This window comes from Sinohyriopsis cumingii, chromosome 1, assembly GCF_028554795.1.
Source record: "Sinohyriopsis cumingii isolate HCF-2022 chromosome 1, ASM2855479v2, whole genome shotgun sequence".
In the NCBI taxonomy this organism is placed as follows: Eukaryota; Metazoa; Mollusca; class Bivalvia; order Unionida; family Unionidae; genus Sinohyriopsis; species Sinohyriopsis cumingii.
In genome coordinates, this window is record NC_142961.1 from 85,922,347 (window position 1) to 85,941,366 (window position 19,020).

The 19,020-nt window shown below is 35.0% G+C and overlaps 1 protein-coding gene across 1 annotated transcript in view; it reads right to left on the reverse strand.

Annotated features, from left to right (window-relative positions):
• The window catches only part of LOC149807279 (uncharacterized), a 266,051-nt gene that overhangs the window by 194,268 nt on the left and 52,763 nt on the right, over positions 1 to 19,020 (reverse strand). Inside the window, exons 16-17 of the mRNA XM_089953277.1 lie at positions 5,418 to 5,651; positions 2,091 to 2,276 (exon numbers count right to left, since the gene is read on the reverse strand). Of these exons, the coding sequence (XP_089809403.1) occupies positions 2,091 to 2,276; positions 5,418 to 5,651 (420 nt within the window). The remainder of the gene's footprint in view (positions 1 to 2,090; positions 2,277 to 5,417; positions 5,652 to 19,020) is intronic.

The window sequence follows — 19,020 nt, forward strand, 5'->3', positions numbered from 1 at the left end:
ATGACTGCACGTCAACCATTTTTCCTCAAAGGTGACCTTGACCTTTGCTCTTTTGACCCTGATACTGACAGGCATCTACCCTAAGTGCAAGTCATCCATAAAGTTTGAGCTGGGTATATTATATAGAACAGTTTATTGTCCAAAAACAATTTTTTTTCTTTCACCACCCATGAACTTGGACTCCAATGTAAAAAAAAAGCTTTCACCTTACTCTAAATGCAAGCCATCTACAAGGTTTAGTTGAGGGAAGTTGTTGCTGTTTTGGGGATTGACACCATTTCTCAGTGCAAGATGGGCTATATATGATGGCCAGAACTGGTGGAGAAAGAATCCAGGAAAAGCATGGTAAGAACCACTGACCCATAGGAAACTACTGCCAGTTTTCTCACATACCCATTTCGGCTGAGGCCAAAACTCGAACCCACATGGACAGGCAAGATTGCAGCGATCGGTAAAGGTGCTTTGGACTGCTTGGCCACACACACTGATACCCAGGCACCAGTTTAGCCATGTCATACAAAACTAGTACTTTTGTGCAGAATTAGGTTTTAGTCCTTCAGTCAGTGACCTTGACCTTTTGCACCCAAAACTGAGAGCATTGTTCCTTAACAATCTCAAGCCATCAATAACATCTGGTAAACTGTACATGGTGGAGAACTTGAGCTGTTGTGTAGAAACTATTTTTCTTCAATTATAGTGACCTCATCTTTTGAACCTGAATTTAATAGGGTTCTTCCTTACCCCAAGTACAAGCTATCAACAAAGCCTGTCAACTGAAGAATGAGGACAATCAAACCTGAAGTGCCATAATCAATTTGCAACAAATGGATGGACATCACAACATAACACAACTGCCTTATGGCAGGCATATAAAACAGCTTATTTCAAATATGCAATTATAATCCTGATAGATTATTGGTATTTCAACCAAATGATTTGTTACAAGTGTATTCTCATGCATTACATACATTTTGAAAGACTACACTCAGTTTCATTATGTGCACAATATGGCAAATCATGGACTTCTATTTTCCCAAAATGGAAGGTTCAATAAAGCACAACCAAAATGTACATATTTACCACAGAACAGTCTCAGAAAGCTCTGCACCTGCTTAACCACATTATAGTGGTAGTTGCTTTATTTAGTAATTAGATGTCCATTAAGAATATGATCCAAGTCTGATACCTCAGTCTACTTCTGACAAATGACATCCTTCAACAATTTAAAATCATGGAATTATGTTGATGAGTAAAATCACGAGTGTCTTGCATATTGCCAGTTTATGCAACTGCAATTTAAGTGGCTGCCTACTGTTGTCTTTTGCAGCAGTTTTATGATTTTATAGATAGACAATAGTCATTTCCAAAAGTTTGATTTTCATTATGAAATATTTGACATAAATCAGGTTTATTGAATATCAATATAATGATGAATTTTCTACTGCATATTGACAAGATAACGAGATGTAATTAAGTACCTGCCTGTCAACTTTTCTACCCAAGGGCATCTGAACTTAGGACTTACTACACATTAAAAATCAACATTATTCCAAACACTAGACAACAATTTACAACAACCCTTTTACCACACACTAAGTGAATTTCTTTTCTATCAATTGTGAACACGGTGAATCAGTTTGTGTATTTCACTTTCAATCTCTGCCCAAAGCATTAAAATCAATTAAAGTCTGTTGGACTGCTTAAAACCTCCAATAAAACAAAGCATAAAAAGCAGTTTAAAGTCAGACTACTTAATACCTCTAATAGATCTAAGCACAAAAAGCAATTAAAATCTGTTTGACTGCTTCATACCTCCAATAAATCTAAGCATATAAATCAATTCAGGTCTAAACCTAAGCACATTCAAGTCTGACTAGTTAATAGCTCCAATAAACCCAAGCATATAAATCAATTCAGGTCTAAACCTAAGCACATTCAAGTCTGACTAGTTAATAGCTCCAATAAACCCAAGCATATAAATCAATTCAGGTCTCAAACTAAGCACATTCAAGTCTGACTAGTTAATACCTCCAATAAACCTAAGCATAAAAAGAATTGAAGTCTGTTAGCTTCATGCCTCCAACACTTACCTTGAGGGGAGCAGTCATTATACACACTGCCAGTGTAGACACACAAATTGCGTCTGTTGCTGTAGACCATGTTGGCTGGGCAATATTTTCTTTCCATTCTTCGAAATTCACAAATGTAATAGAACTTGCAGTCATTTGGATCTCTGTGAACACTGTGTGTAATACAGGAGTCACCTTCTTTTATAGCTATAAAAAGGAAATATTTTGTTGGCAAAGTTATTACATTATATACAGTTTTTATTTTTTTATTATATATTCAGCAGCCTTGTATTATAAATAATAACATTTTATAGGGCTGACACTGTATATTAAGTCTAGTATTGCTTGGAAAATACAGAATTTAGAATGGATTGCATTAGTAAAACTAATTCTGTTAAACCTGCATTATTTACCCTAACAAAAATGTCTTCATCTTCCCTCAATGAAAAACCATACAAGCTATCTTATGGTTTCAAATCTTTATTCAAAATCGAAAGAGTCATCATTTTAACCTCAACATACAAATAATGAAATAATCTGATGAATATCATTTTCCGTACTGGATATCACAACATAGGCTTTATTAGAAAAAGTGATCTACAAAATATGTATTGTCACCAAAGTTTGCAGTTCACTCTTCTAGTTCCTATGCTCTTTCACTGTGAAATACACACCGTACAGTCATTAATGCCAATAGTTTAATAGTGAATACGTGTTTATTCTAACTGCCACATACTCTGCATGTTCATAAAAGGATTTGTTAACAAGACCCTCATTAATATTCATATATTATGGAAACGAGGCTAAGTTAGGCATTTCGGCAAACAAACCATAAGATATATCATTCTCTACAATGGACATAAAATGAGATAAGACATGGCACCACCACTCACACTAAGAAAAATGAAAGAAGAAAAACTAATTAACATCACATTCTTCTAGTTCATATGCTTATTTGTCCTCTTACTGAAATCATTCATATGTTCTTATCTATGAATATACTGTGTTTGCAACAACTATTAATAACACTTGTATTATTTATATTCTGTTTGTTTTTAACTGAATCTTTCTTAAATTTCCCCATGAGTTCATACAGATTCAATTAATATCTCACCTTAGTTATTGTGACATGATGACAATAACGGTGATTTTCATTGGTGGTGTTATTATTAGGTAACTATACAACATCAGTTAAAAGAATACTACAAAAAGATACATACCAATCAAAACAAATTGACATCTCACTGTACTGTTGGTAACTGAGATGCAATTTTCATGGTAGGTGTGGTGTGCGAATTATTAGTTTCAACACGATAAGAATAGAATACAAGTTGTGAGTTGGAATTAGAAAACCAGACTAGATGTTCTTGGACTTGCTGCTTGTTGTTCGATGAAAGATTTTGAATGATTATTCATTATTTATCAGCACATCTAACTTGTTTTCGGACTTTTACTGCTGTTTGTCATTTGATTGACAACTATATTTGTATCAGGAAGGGCTCATCTAATGGTTGGAGAACTTGTAGCCCCACCCCTTTTGCATAATTCAGCAAATAAATTATCTTTGAACTAAACTACACTAAACACAAATACCACAAATAAATATTTAAAAGTTAAAGAAAATGGCTGCTTAGTCACCCAACACAAATTCTGTTCCTTGTCTTTATGTGTGGTACTGCATCATCACTAAGCAATGATCCAATCATGTCACAGATCTTTAAAGATGAAATATACTGAAGTTGAAGTCTTTATAGATTCTAGCATTTCTTACTAAACGGAAACAAGACTATTCACAGTTCTGCTCTTGGAAGTGTTCATCAGAAACCACCAATGATATTAATGTTATTGCAAAAGCCTAACTTAGCCTTGCAACCGACATAATGACCTGAGGGTCATACAAATACATGAATACATTCTGTGATGGGTCTGTAATGTATGAAACCAGAGTGTGTGGTAATTAATTCTTTACTGATGATAGAGAACCATATTATGTAGATCAGTGGGCTTTTGGTTGCACTGTATTTTGTGATTGCAGTGATTGAGCCAATTCTAAAGTTTATCAACTCTCATGATTCACAGGACCTTTTGTAACCATTTGGTGTAAAAGTACAGTACTAATGGAGATACATACAGAGATTGATTCTTGTAAGAACAGAACAAATGAAACATTTAATGGGAAAAATTTCACCAAACTTTAAAAGGGGTCACAAAGAACTTTTGTAATTTCAATCCAATATTCAAAATTCATCCCATAACAAAGTTTCATGAGCAAATTACTGATTACTCCTAACAAACTGGATAATGTGTTACAAAAGGTATGTTCAGCCTCATTTGCACTAATGCTATATTATTTGGGGTTATGCTTCTAAAAAAAATTAACTGGAAATACTTAAAAAACAAGACATGAGAATTATCTACGATTGACTACAAACATATAGAGGATTTGAAGATCAGGACCATAAAAGAGTATGTTGAAGAAAGGCTAAATTTATGCATAAAGTTTCAAATCGTTCTATGCCTAACTGTATGAATATGATCAGTACAGGGACAATACAGTTTCTAGTTTATCAAAGCTATGCTCTGTCATCTAACAACTTTCTTATTCCAAAGCCCAAAACATTGTATAAAAATAGTTAGGCTTTCTTGGGCCAATTCATTTGGAACTGTCTCCTAAAGATGTTCAAGATTTAGCATTATCAGTGCCTTCCTTTCATCAATGATGTTGGGAATGGATAAAATCCTGATATTTCTACACAGTTATGGCCAAATATGTGTACATTACATAAAATGTCTCTGGGTGTTCACATGTGTGTATGTGTGCGTTAGTGTAAACATTTCAATCATGTATGTTGGTATATACAATGCTCCGTGTGCTGAATTCATGCTTAGTTGCTCTGTGTACACCAATCCATTATACCATTTTGGTATATTTGTTTCCCCCTACATTTGTCTGTACATATGTAAATAATTATTGGTCACAAGAAGATTAGTTTTTGTACCAATTGAGGCACCTCATAAAATCATTATTATTATTATTAATTATTATTATTATTATTAACTTCACAAGCTCAGATCTGGTGATACATTATGCGATGGCAGCTCTGGGTCTGTAGTTTGCAGTTGGACTATATATGGCAAACATCTTCATAAAAGCCATGTATAAAATGGTCAAAAGTTTTGGTCCGAGCAGTGTAGTCTGGTTTAGGAAAGTACCACTAATTATTTTCACTCATTTTCATTGCTTTAATTTGACAGATGGCATAAACAGGCAATGCTGATTAAGGCAACATTTAACCCTTGTCCTGATTTGAATATGAATTAACACAACAAAATATAGAACATGCTTACCCTCTGTAACTGGAGCCAGTGTGGATACTGCAAACACAAAAATCATAACAGTCACAGATCTCCTGGCAGACACATCAGATAAACCGAGATGCTTGTTGCCAAGCAAGTAGGCTAGGTAAAATGCCACGGCTGTCAGCAGGTGTCGAGCTACAGGTTGGTGCGAGGCTGGCACAGCAAGAAGGTCTGAGTTCAAGATGCTTCGTGCAGCAGGAGCATACGGGTGGTCTGATAAACCTGTAATACAAGTTATTCAGTTGCTTTTACACTGACAGCAGCAAGATAGTCTTTAACTATTAGCTGAGTACAAATGCATTTGAACTAAATATTTTTAACAAACAGGTTTACTGATTTTTATGTCTTTACTACAGTTTTCTGTCCATCTGTGACAAAAGGTTATCATCTTTATATACTCCCAGACCACTTGGAGAATTTTAATGAAACTTTGTTGGCTAGACAAGTGGTTGGTGTAGATACACCAATTAGTTTTTACTTTCTTCCTCTGGCCCATTTTATGGAAAAGTTGTAAAGAACCATTAAAATGAGTATTTTGAGAATCCAATCATGGCTGACACTTGACACTGCCTGGAGGAATTTAATGAAACTTTGAAGGTTCAATAAAGTTTTACTATTTTCCATTGGCCCATTTGGGGGAAATTAATCTTCAAAACAAGACTACTGTGAATGCCACACAAGAAGCATACCCCATTTAAAGTCATCTAATGTAAGCACCAGCATGTTTTTATTACATTTACCTTGAACATGAACTAGGCTTCTTCCAGGTTCAGTAAAGGAAATTCATTTTTCTATGGGCTACATTATGATCATAACCTTTCGACCTTTTCCATACCATAAGGGCATGCCCTGCACAATCTGGTGAAGGTTGTTGTTGTGGGGTTTAACGCCATTTTTCAGCACGATGGGCTATACATGGTGAAGGTAGATGGTCCTGAAAGTCATTATTCAAATGCCCATTTTTCTGCTTTCAGTCAGTGACTTTGACCAAAATTCCATAGGGTTTTCTATTATGCCAAGTGCAAGGCATCCATGAAGGTTGGCATATTAATGGTGATGATCTGGAGTTATTATACAAAGACCATTTTCTTCATTATCACAATGACCATGTCCTTTAGCGATGTGTATCCAAAAGTGATAGGGTTCTTTGTTACCTCTAGTGCAGACTTTCCACAAACTTGGGTAAATACACATCAAGGTTTTATGCAGAAACAAGACTGGTAACACATGGACAACATATCTAAGCGATACTTAAGGTATTAAATGGGGAATTGTGTAAATCAAGTTCATTATTGCTTAGTCCCTAATCAACAGGTTTCTTCCTTACCACATGTGCAATCCATCAACGTTTGGTCCCAGGCCGTGATATAGAATTATCGTTACTTCAAGAAAACCATTTTACTTTATTTTACTTTATGTATTAAATAGTCATTAAAGCTAACAGTCCATGGACTGGTGTAAAATAAGATCAAAGCTAGTCTAATTGCACAGGGACTAAGTAACATCTGGACCAGAAAAGTACACAATATTTGAATTATGGCCTTTTACTTGCATTGAGCTGTCCCAGTTCAAATTATATGGCAAATTTATTTTAAAAAATATTGTACACATCATGGTTTTGTGCATACTTGATGTGTAATTAAATATGAATGGAAATTTAGTAATCCAATTTCATTGCCACATTCATCATTAACTGAAGATGGTTTATGTACAGCTTTAACTATTTCAAAATAATGAATTTGATTTACCTGCTGCTGCACACACAGTGCCTGCAGTGAGAAACCTGATTATGTCAAATTCTCTGCCTGCAGATTCTTACCACAACAAGGGTGCTTATAGAGTTCTCCCGGTGTTATCATAATACATATGGTTTGTCAGGAAGCAGGCCACATTAGGGAAGCAATCTTCAGCTGGCAAGGTATGTGAAATATAAAGTTTTCTTTCTTACTATCCATTTTGTGATAGAATTGTTTATATATAACGGAAATTTCAGAATTTATTTTAAATTTTACAGAGTCAGACCTATGTTGCATAATGCCATGCTATCAAAGAGACTATAGTCCATTTGAAGTTGGTCATTTTTTGAACAAACTGAATTTAATTTTAAGTTGTATGCATTAAATTACTATAATCTTTAGATTCTTCTCAGACAGATTCATGCACAAACATGGCTAGTATGATAATCTTGTACAGCAGTTCTGATAAAATAATTTAATGTGTAACAAAGGCAATTTATGTACATTACTGTATTTGTACTCTGTACATGCCTTTGTAATTGCATGTTTAGCAGCTTTCACAAGTTGTACGACATGGATTTTGTGTAAAATGGATGCTGGGTCAATGGTGATGTTTAATGAGATGTAGAATATGAGAATATATATTGAATGAATTATCTTTCAAAGGAAAATTAAAGGGATGTCAGTGGCAATCCCCAAAACTACTATTGATGAACTGTAATGTGCATGACTAAGTAGGCAAATTAACTTGTATATAAATTTTATGAGGAACTATTCAGCTAACACATTTGGTGCTTGGCTGATGTATATCTAAGTTCAATGAGCAAACATCTGTTGGTTTACCCTGCAGACTAAGCAACTGTACACCAGATGCACTGAAGTCCAACACAAGACTTAACGCTAAAACAAATGAAATACTAAGGGCATTTTAACACTTTTCTTCATTTAAGAAACAAGCAGTGATAAAACTAAGTTTTCTTCAAGAACACATCACATCTTGCCAAATTATTAAACTTCCTTTGTAATGCTTTGATTTGTGATATTATTGTAAAGCTTCAGAAATAATATAATTGTGTAATATAATTGTGTAATATAATTGTTTAATATAAGTGTGTGCACCTGAACTATGATGAGTAGTATTTCACTGTACATCACCAATCTTTACAAAGCTTTTAGACAAGTCTCCAGCATCAATTTTAAACATTATCATGCAGAAAAAAGTGACTAAGGTGACCTGAACAAAATTTTGGTCTCTTTTCAAACCCAAGGTGTTTTCAATTATCTGCCACTATTATTAAACTTTACCTTTCCACAATGGAAATAACTAGGCCATGCTAGATGCATCAACTTTGAACATGTGCACCAACTCAGTATGACCTACCATAAGCCTATGTGCTACAACGTGTCCTCATTCTTTTTCAGGCTGTGTTTGGGAGGAGGGCATCCAATATTGATAAGTACTAAACAATTTTAAATCAAGTTTTTACCCTCCCCCCCCCCCAAGAAAATCTTAAACATTTTTGTCAGTAATAACATAGCCATCACTATTAAGCTGACAGTTGTCTATACGGAGGGTGGCTGATGGATTGGAAGGAGTAAATGTGGAAAAATATACTCTATCTTAAGCAGTGAGCATCATTTACACAGCTGTAGTTGTTGATTGTGTAACGACTGAAGGGGAAATAAATTGGTATGCAAGTGCCAAAAACACAGCCTTCATAATATCATCTAAAGATGAATGATTGAAACATGACCAGGAAGTAGCAATAGCCCAAACTTCATGGTCTTTTATCCTCGTGAACAAGTCTCCTGCGAGAAACACACAAGCCGAGACTCTTGATGGTGATATAAACCACTCTTGATGGTGACATAAACCAATCTTGATGGTGACATAAACCACTCTTGATGGTGAGAGAAACCACTCTTGATGGTGACAGAAACCACTCTTGATGGTGACAGAAACCAATCTTTTGATACTGGATGCTGAAATATCAGATGTGCCCTTCCTTCTCAAATTAGCACTTGCTAAACAGAGTCCAAGTGCACTAACAGGGTGAAGAAGTCTAAAGAGATGCATCGGAGTCTTAAGATTTAAATTGGAGATGGAAATAGACTTTTTTGCAAGGGAAGCTGAATGACAACTAAATTGATTGTAACCGACACTGAAGGATGAATATCCCTGAAATGATAAAGCATGTAGTTTGCTTCTCTGAGCTGAGGCAACATCCAGAAGAAAAATGGTTTAAAAAGATTTTCAAAGAAGCATCATTAAAAGTGTATCTGTGTATCTCTTAGTATGGAACAATTCAGCATTTGAGATGTGGATAATTAAAGTGTTTGTATGGACAGTGATAACCTATGATTGTACAGGTTAAACAAGCTCTCCTCAAAGAAAAAAAAAAAAATCGCCTGCTGAATCATGAGAAAGTTGTCAAGGAATAAAACATTTCCAAGTGCACCAATCAAAACAGATTTTCCACTTTACATCAATGAAAACTTCTTGAACAGTTTGGTTGCAAACAAGTCCACTTAAGATGTGTCCCATACACCAAGCATCTGTTGAATGCAGAGACCATTCTATTTAGGACTACTTGCCTGTTCAAGGCAGCTTGCAAGAACATTTTTCTTCCCTGAATATTACAGACTCTGAATTTAACCCCTTCTAAAGCAGAACGTTCCAGACTTGAATACAGCAAAAAGGAGCACAAGTACCTCCTGGTCATCAGAGCTATGCAACTACCATGTTGTCTAAGACCATGATGCAATGCCCTCTGACATGCTATATGCACTTTTTCAGCAAAAACGGATTTCATTTCTAAATTGTGGAGGAGACGCTTTGCCTGTGGAGAAGTACACCTGACTTTAAATGAGCCCCCAGCCTGACTCCCAAGCATAAGAGTAAAATAAAGTACTGTTCTGGGATGTGCAGTGACTTCCCTCAGAAACATCTTGTGCAGGTAGGATCTGCAAGCCTTTTAACTTTTTATTTTACCCCTTTTATTTGATTTTATGCAAAAATGTAATGCGATGATACAAAGCAGGTCTTTTTGGTTTAGCATGGTTTGTTGTTTTATGGCACATCCACACATGTAACAAAGCAGGTCTACTTTTTAACCGAGTGTAACAATACAATAAGTCAGATCCAAAAAATTAGGTTGGCACTTAATTAGGTTCACACAGAAATGCTGACAAACATAACCATTATGTAGATTCATGATGATTACAATGAAACTAAAATTTGTAAATGAAACCTTGATATATCACTCATTTTAAAATGAGACTAAAACAAATTTCATTTGACACCAGTAGACATTTAATGACCCTTTTTCATTTACTGAAAACACTTTTTGGAAAGAATTAAAAAAGTATATAATTTCTAATTAAAAGTTGCCAATTTTATGATGATTAAAATTTTAAGGTACTAATCACCATTTTCCACAATAAATCTAGCAATATATTAAGGTTTCATTTAGCAAATTAGATGGTGTTTTTTCTCCCATTCAACAAATAGTGGCAAATTTGGGCAGTATTTTCTAGTAAAAAAGTTGGTATCTGGATCACCTGAACCACATCTAATGCAATCATTGCAACAAGAGTACACTTGTATAATTTTAATATTCTTTATTCATGGAAGAAGATTGGTATCACAGAGAGAGAGAGACACAGAGAGAGAGAGAGAGAGAGAGAGAGAGAGAGAGAGAGAGTTCTGCAAAGTGTAGACATGAACCCTCTTTAACTATTTAAAGGACCTACCAATCTTCCATCAACTTCAACCAGGCCTTACAAAAATGGGGCCAATCGAGTTCTGCATGTATTAAAGTAAGAAATATGCACTGCAGAAAGGCAAGGTGTCCCTACAGATGACCTTTCTTCTCCTCCCTTGCCAGTTTGGGAAGTGCGGAAGTAGACTTCTTTGCCTTACTCATGCCTCTCCATTTTGTCTCGGTTGTGGAGTATATTAAAAGGGGGCACTTTTTTGTAATTGTGTACCTTTTAGCTGGAATTCTGACTTACCCATAACTCAATCAAGTTGTTTGCAATCACTGGCTGGTTTTCATGGATCTGCAACCTAGGAACCTATGTCTTTGTCCTTAAAAATCCTAAAAGCTATAGAGGGAACAAGACCACTGAATAATTTCTGAATCCAAAGGTGTTGATCTCAGAAGACTTGCTGTCTTCCAGCAAAAACTTCAAAGAATCCAAATGAACATCTCTATAGATGACAAGGCCATCCAAGTCTCAATGTCTTAGGCACAGCCTCTATTAGTCAGTACAAGGCACCAGGTGACAAAGATTACAGAAGCTGCTGAAAACAGGTCAACATGACAAGCTGTGAATTTAACAGGTGAACAAAAGAAACCACTGAAACTCCCACTTGTGAAGCTTCAGCATTGAAGGGAGGAGGGGTTTCACTGGCCTGGCAGATGAATGAATCTTATAGTTTGGGGCATATATTAAGGGTCTCCATGTAGGGGGGACTGACCACCCTTTATTTTGTCTCGTTTGTTCAGACATTGCACAACTTCTCTGACCATCTGAGAGTGAGGAAATAACAGCAAGTCTGGTCTGGGCATTGCCCCTGATGGTTTTCTAAGCAATAAAGAGTCACTTGAACACACTGGCTTTAGGGTGCATGTAAAGAAGGTGGTAGACTTCATTGACAGCCATGACAAATGACCATGTCTCCTCCTTGACCACTTTAAAAATTGGGTAAGGAGGATTTGGAGATCCTTGAAGAGGAGTGCAGACTGACAAACTTTATGTCATGATGCATGAATAAACAGTTTCATCTCGCTAACCTTGAAATTTGAGAGCTGGTGCCTTGACAAAAATAAATAATGTCATCAAAACGATGAAATGAAGAAATAAATGACACATTCAAAGTTGTGAGGTGAACATTTAGTTAAACTACCTTCAATGACCTTTGAGTTATAGACACCAGTGAATAAAAAGTGAATAAGCTTCACATGCAAGTTAGTGTAAACCAAAGAGATACAGGAATATACTAGAATTTGATTAAAGACCTGGTATATCATTACATAGCATTACATCATGACCTGATCCAATTTTTCAATACTGGAAATATGTATTTTCTCTTTTTCATATGGACTACTCAGTGTATACTAGGTATATAGTTATATGGTGGGAATTTTGAGAGAGTCCAAGTTATGAGCCAAAAGCCCCCAATCACAAGGGCATAACCCATAATCTGTGCTGGATAGGTCTAATTCTGTCTCTTCATGCCCTTCAAATATGTTTTGTTAAACAAAAACTATCCCCAGAAACTGGTCCCACTCCAAGAGTCCTGAAGTTTTAAAACTAATATGTATCAAATGACTACCCAAAATCATATCCCCATGATTCAAGTCCATCTTTAATGGTGTACGAAATGCATACATTACTAATGGAGGGGAAGAGAGACCGGAAGACCATCCCCACCTTACTAAAGGCTGTATGGGAATACAGGTAATGTTGTTCTTATTTTAACATTATGACCGTCAACAATATTTATGAAAAGATTTAAAATGCTATTAATACTTGTGGAGTAAAGTATTTAGTTGACAAAACAGCTTTTCCTGACTTGAAAAAAAAATTAACTTCGCTCTGAAATTATGTAACCGATAACTACACACATTAACAATACTGACAACTATAAACAGAAACTCTCCAATCTTTCAAATGTAAATTTTCCATTCAACTGTCACAACTACAGAAGGAATGGTTGTTTGTGGGCTTCATGCCATTTTTCAGCACATGATAAGCTATTGGATGCACTGTAGCATAAATCTGATATAGATAGAAATATAATTTGACCTTCACCAGTGAAGTTAACAAGTCTAAAGGGAGAAAAAGGTTGTGGATTCTAATATACAAATATCAAAGCCAGTAATGTTTACTTAATTAGTTCTGTCATTAAATTAAACTGGTTTTAAAAGGTCATTTTTTTTATGTGATACATCACAACAATAATGGAGGATTATAAACTGAAACAAACTGTCCTGCTCAAGCCATCTGAATTGGAGTTTGACAATTTTCTGGTTAAGTAGATAGCATGCAAAGCAGTCCAAGGTCAAATGGATAAGCATACATGTATGCTTTTATTCTCCATGTTAATTTCCAATAACAGCAGCTTTATCCATCATATCAAATGCATATTCATCCATCCATCACTAATTTATGTAAACTTTCATTAATTTAACTTTGCTGCAAGCATCAAGCATCAATTAGAAATCATGACAATCAATTTGATCAGGAAGTGAAGCTGTGCACAATGATATCATGTTGTATATGCAGACAGCCAGACCAATGCTGAAATGACAACAACATTACAATTGCCTTGACAGTACAATTGCCTTAATATACTTCACTAATTATTACAGATTATGCAACAATTACTTCAACATCAAAAGTACAAGTTGAAATTATCGTCACAGGTTATAAAAAGTTAATTTTATGTGAATTCAATTCAATTTCATATCCTACATGTGGAGCGACAAGCCCAAACTGAAGTTCTAGGACCATGTGAGAGGTGAACTTCCAGGGCCATATGAGAGGTGAATTTCATGCACCATTAAGAGGCAAATTTCCAAGCATATATATGTACAAAATGATTCTTCATCACAGATCCCTCAGAGACACTGATGTGCCCTTGACTATATGGATTCTCCGCTTTGACCGAAGTTATAAAAGCTCAATTTCTGTCTTTTCTGGATGGTGGTTGAGCCTTAATTTATCAATGTTTTACTTTGTAGAATGCTGTATACAAATCTGATTAAATTGGAAAGTAGAATATAAATGAGAATCATTGACTTATAAATAAATGGGAATAGATATCATTGCTGTATACACAAATGGGAATGAACAGCAATGTCCTATACAAATGGAAACAAATGATAATGTTGTATACAATTGGGAATGTTGTATACACATGGGAATAAATGAGAATGCTGTATACACATGGGAATAAATGAGAATGTTGTATACACATGGGAATAAATGAGAATGTTGTATACACATGGGAATAAATGGGAATGCTGTATACACATGGAAATAAATGAGGATGCTGTATACACATGGGAATAAATGGGAATGCTATATACAAATGGAAATAAATGGGAGTCCTGTATATAGATGGGAATAAATGGGAATACTGCAATAGAAGTTTCCCAAAATAATTCCATAATCAAGTTTGCACTTTGTGCACATTTAATACATAAAATGGGTAAAAAAAACTTGCAATTACATCACTTATCTGACTATGCATTATTTTGCTTGCAATATGTTTATATATGCTAATTGAAGAATTACTTGGATGTTCAGATAGGATAACAGGTGTTTTGATGCACTCACTACTGGCAGAAGGGAGCTAATAAGGTCTGTTACTTTCCACCAGTACATCTAACCCAAATTCATTTGAGTCCAATAACTGACATTTTTTCAGGCAATAGCAGCAGTTTGGTTGTCTTTTTTCAAATTTTCAATTCACTGGACTTGAAAAACATTGTTAGCAAAATTGTGCAAAAGCCACTAGATGCAGACAAGAAATTTGTGTAGGTTACTTTTTATTTATCTTTAGAGGACCATATGTTTTTATGCAATAACAATTCTGTGTTTATACTTTTGGAAACCGACCTTTCAACAAAATCCATTAACACTTCCGCAACAAGAGTACTGTACAAGGGACTTTATCACACACCGTGTTTAACAGTCCTCTGTGCTGGTATGTCAAAAGGATGATTGAATCTGGAGATGACTTATCAATATGTCTTGATACCATCAATCTTTGGACAAGTTGTACAGTCTTGAATGAAAGTTCTTGTGCAGAAACCATTTTCTCAACAGATTTACAATAACCATGGCTTCTGACCTTTATACCCCAAATCCATTGGGTTCATTGAATCCCAAGTACAAGCCATCCACAAAGTTTGGCCCTGGTCTGATGTAAAATTAACATTATTGTACAGAAACCTTTTTTCTTTAAGTCAGTGACCTTGAGTTTTTGGCCTGAAAGATCAATGTATTTTCCTCACTCCAAGTGCAACTCATCCACAAAGTTGGAAATTGTAGATAGTGGACAAGTCAAGTTATTGCATGAAAGCAAAATTGGCAATAGATGGATGGATGGATGGATGGACAACACAACTTATTGGTTTACTACAGGTATGCTTTTATCTTCAGCTGGGGTATACTGGTACATATTTTTCTTGCAAACCTAGTTCTGGAACTTTTGATTCTTGAAAATTTTTAAACACTTGTACATGCAACTTTCCCACTTGAAAAGACAACAATAATAAAATAAGTTTGAAATATTTTATTATTGAATTATTTTTTTTGGTATTGTTTAAAGTGTCGACATACAAAATCCATTAAATTCATTGTCAGACTGATCATAATCCTTTGCAATACATTCAAGATGAAGTACATTGCTGGTTCCATAGCGAAAGAAAAGACTTGTGAAATTACATTTTAGGTTTACTTCAATTGATTTAAAAGTAAAACTTCCATGGATCACCATGGAAAATCCCCATGCTTGTTATTACACTTAGGCTGCAGAACCCCCACCCCCCACACATGGACCATATCCCTGCATGCCTCAAGATTTTGTCAGGATTTCCATCTCAAAAATCTGTCATACACATTCTTCTATAAATACATGTACAAAGTTTGTTCAAATAATTTTTTCAAATGCCACGATGGACATCGAAGGTGTAGATAAGTCCTAACCTTTCCATAAATGGTAACTACTTGAGCTAACCAAGTAACCAGCTTGGTGAATTCCCACCCAGCTGTTTAGGAAAAGTTAGTTAATAATGTAAGAGCATGTGGACACACAAAATCCCTGATTTTGATCAGTGTAATTAAAGATAATGTAGCTCCCCTTTACATGGCTTTCAGAACTCTGTAGCTGCCAATGTAAATATTAATTATGCCAAAATTAAATTCACACTGAAGCAATAATGACAATGAAATCCTTTACTCAAAATTTGTTTATACATTTTTGCGGGTTCCAGATTTCAGAACTTTACTCTGAATCTACACTATATAGCTAGTATTGCACTGACATGCTCTGAAGAACTGCATGTACTTTTAATAATGAAAAAAAGAACATCCTTTTCTACAATACCAAAGTAGAGGTACTATAATGAGATTATGAAAACTAGGGTCTTTCTTAAAATTGGCTCAATAACCTATTGTCATTGTCCAGCCAGATTTTACAGAGCACAATTAGAGGGCTTGAAACGGAGTGACAGCCTGTATTACAGGAACAGTTCATAAACCAGTCTTTTTACCTTTCACTAAAGGTGAAGCCGCCAAGGAAAAGCATGCAGTCTACTTGTAGAATTTCTCTACTGTTCACAAGTTTTCTCCAGTTTGGCTTGGTTTGGTTTGGTTGAGCTTAACACCATTTTTCAGCACACGATAGGCCATACATGGCAGCCAGTAGAGGAAGAACCCAGGAATATCTAGTGAAGAACCACCAACCCACAGGAAGTTATTGGCAAGCTTTCTCAAATGCTAATGCTGGCTGAACTGAGACTCAAGCCCATGTGGGCAAAAGTGAGTTGCAAGTGATCTGTTCATGCGAGTGCCTTAAACCAACTGAACAACCAAGACCCTAGTTCATATGGCAAGGGTGATTGATCACTATATACAGTATATTATCATTCCTGTACAAAGTCTGTCACTGTATAAACATTTACTCATACTTCCCCTCCACTAGTTTTGCAATGGTTTTCTGAATATGATAGACTGCAACATGCTAATACCCATCCTATGTGCATGTCATGAGCAACACAAAGTAAAATGCTTGACTATGTTAGTAAACTATAAAATGTATGTCACCATTATTTTTTTTAAGTGTTTCAAATTCTAATTCTAATAAATGAATTATACACAATTTAAACAAAGGACACTGAACCAGCTCCTTTTGCAATATGAAGATACTACTCATCAAGATAAATCCCCTTACCAAGTTCTATGTATCTTGGTAGGACTGCAAGCATACAGCATGTCTGAAACTTGCATGTTAACAAGCAAACAAACTTACCAAAGCTAGGCAAAAGATTAAAATATGCGCTATGTATATTTAATGTAATTGTAATTTGTTAGGTTTTTTTTTTCTAAATTATTTCATTACATGCTACTGTAATGTAACATTCTATGCTGGACTTGACCTTGTCAAAAATTTGGTTCATTTCTGCTTGACCCAATTGACTTTTTCATATTTATTTCATTTATGTCAACAACTAATACATAGCTAAAGTATTATCTGTGATGAGCTTAATATCAGGATTATTATTCAGGCAAACAAGGAGTGAATATGTTGATTTGGGTCAGGGTTTTGGAGATTCCTAAGTGAATTTTATAGGTTACTGTGTTGCAAGTAAACAAGGCTCATTAGATCATTCTAGAAGGTTATTTTCCATTATGCAATGTTTATTTTTAAAAATGCTAATTGTGACCCAAGGTCAGGTACAGAACTACATAATCTTGTGATTGTGAGGATTTGGTCATGCTTTAACATCTAGCACCTTCAAGTTGTATTATGCTGTGACCAGTTTGGGCTGAATTTTATTTTCTTCAAATTATTGAATTCAAGTGATTATTTTTTCTGAAAATACAAAAGTGCTCTGATAAAATTCTTGGATAAAGACATTCACAGGAATTTATAGTATATTCAAACTTTGAATAATATTTCTGTGATTCAACAAGAGACTTAACACATCAGCTTTCCATAAGCTTTAACAGACATGTCATCGCCTTCAGTTTTGGACCTCTTTGGGACTTTTACTGAATTTTATTCAGGAATTTAAATTGCTAGGACTTGTGTCTGATTTAATCTTGGATTATTTAATGATTTAATTTGCAATACCGTAAGCTCTTTTTTCTCATTTTCACTTTGTATTGTAGGGAAATAAATTATGTTAAATTTTACACAGCTTGTCATCTTTCACTCTTTTCTGTTACTTATTTTATGAGCACATACTTGTTAAATAGGTCATGAGCTTTTATTGCATAGGTATGGTACCAACAATAAACATCTTCAATCTTACAGTTCTGGCATGACAGTACCTGGAAATTGATCAAACAAAATACAACTCAAGTTAGTGAAGCATAAAATATGGACCATGATCACAACCTACTGAAACAAGACTAGTGATCATCCAAATGTTTCCTGTTACCACACTACACATTCTAGATATGGTAGTATGTAAACAGCATTGAAAAAAAAAAATTAAAAAATGTCAATACAGGCTGTTAACCTTTTATGTACAGGTGTGGTACTTAGAGATGTATAAAATCAACAAGGTGTATGATTCGAGCATGAAAGATGAACTTTTGGAACAAGTCAGTGAAGAAGGAAATATTAATCAAAATGACAATATGGGTGTACACTGCTCATCAAGGTGATTTTTCTCAAGTTCAAAGAATAATATGTATATAGAATGCAAAAGCAATGACGCAAAATACAGAATATACAACTTAACCAAAATCTGAAATATAAGTCACCATGAACTTCCATTTTTGTAACCATGTAGTGCTAATAGAGATAATATCATCTAGTTCTATGAACAGTGCTTGGAAAACAATTGAATCCAGCTCTGAATCATACAATTTCGGTCACAGTGACATACTTCGACAATGAGAGTGAATCCCCTAACCAACTTCCAGGATTCCAGGAATTATAGTATGCATAGGGTGCAGAATGTATGTAGTCATCAGCTAAATACACAAACCAGTAAGTCATGGTGACCATTTGTTGAAAGGATGTGGTACCAAAAAGAAATGTACACAATCTTCAAGTATAATTATTATATCACAACAGAGCAACAAAATAAACCTGAAACAAAACT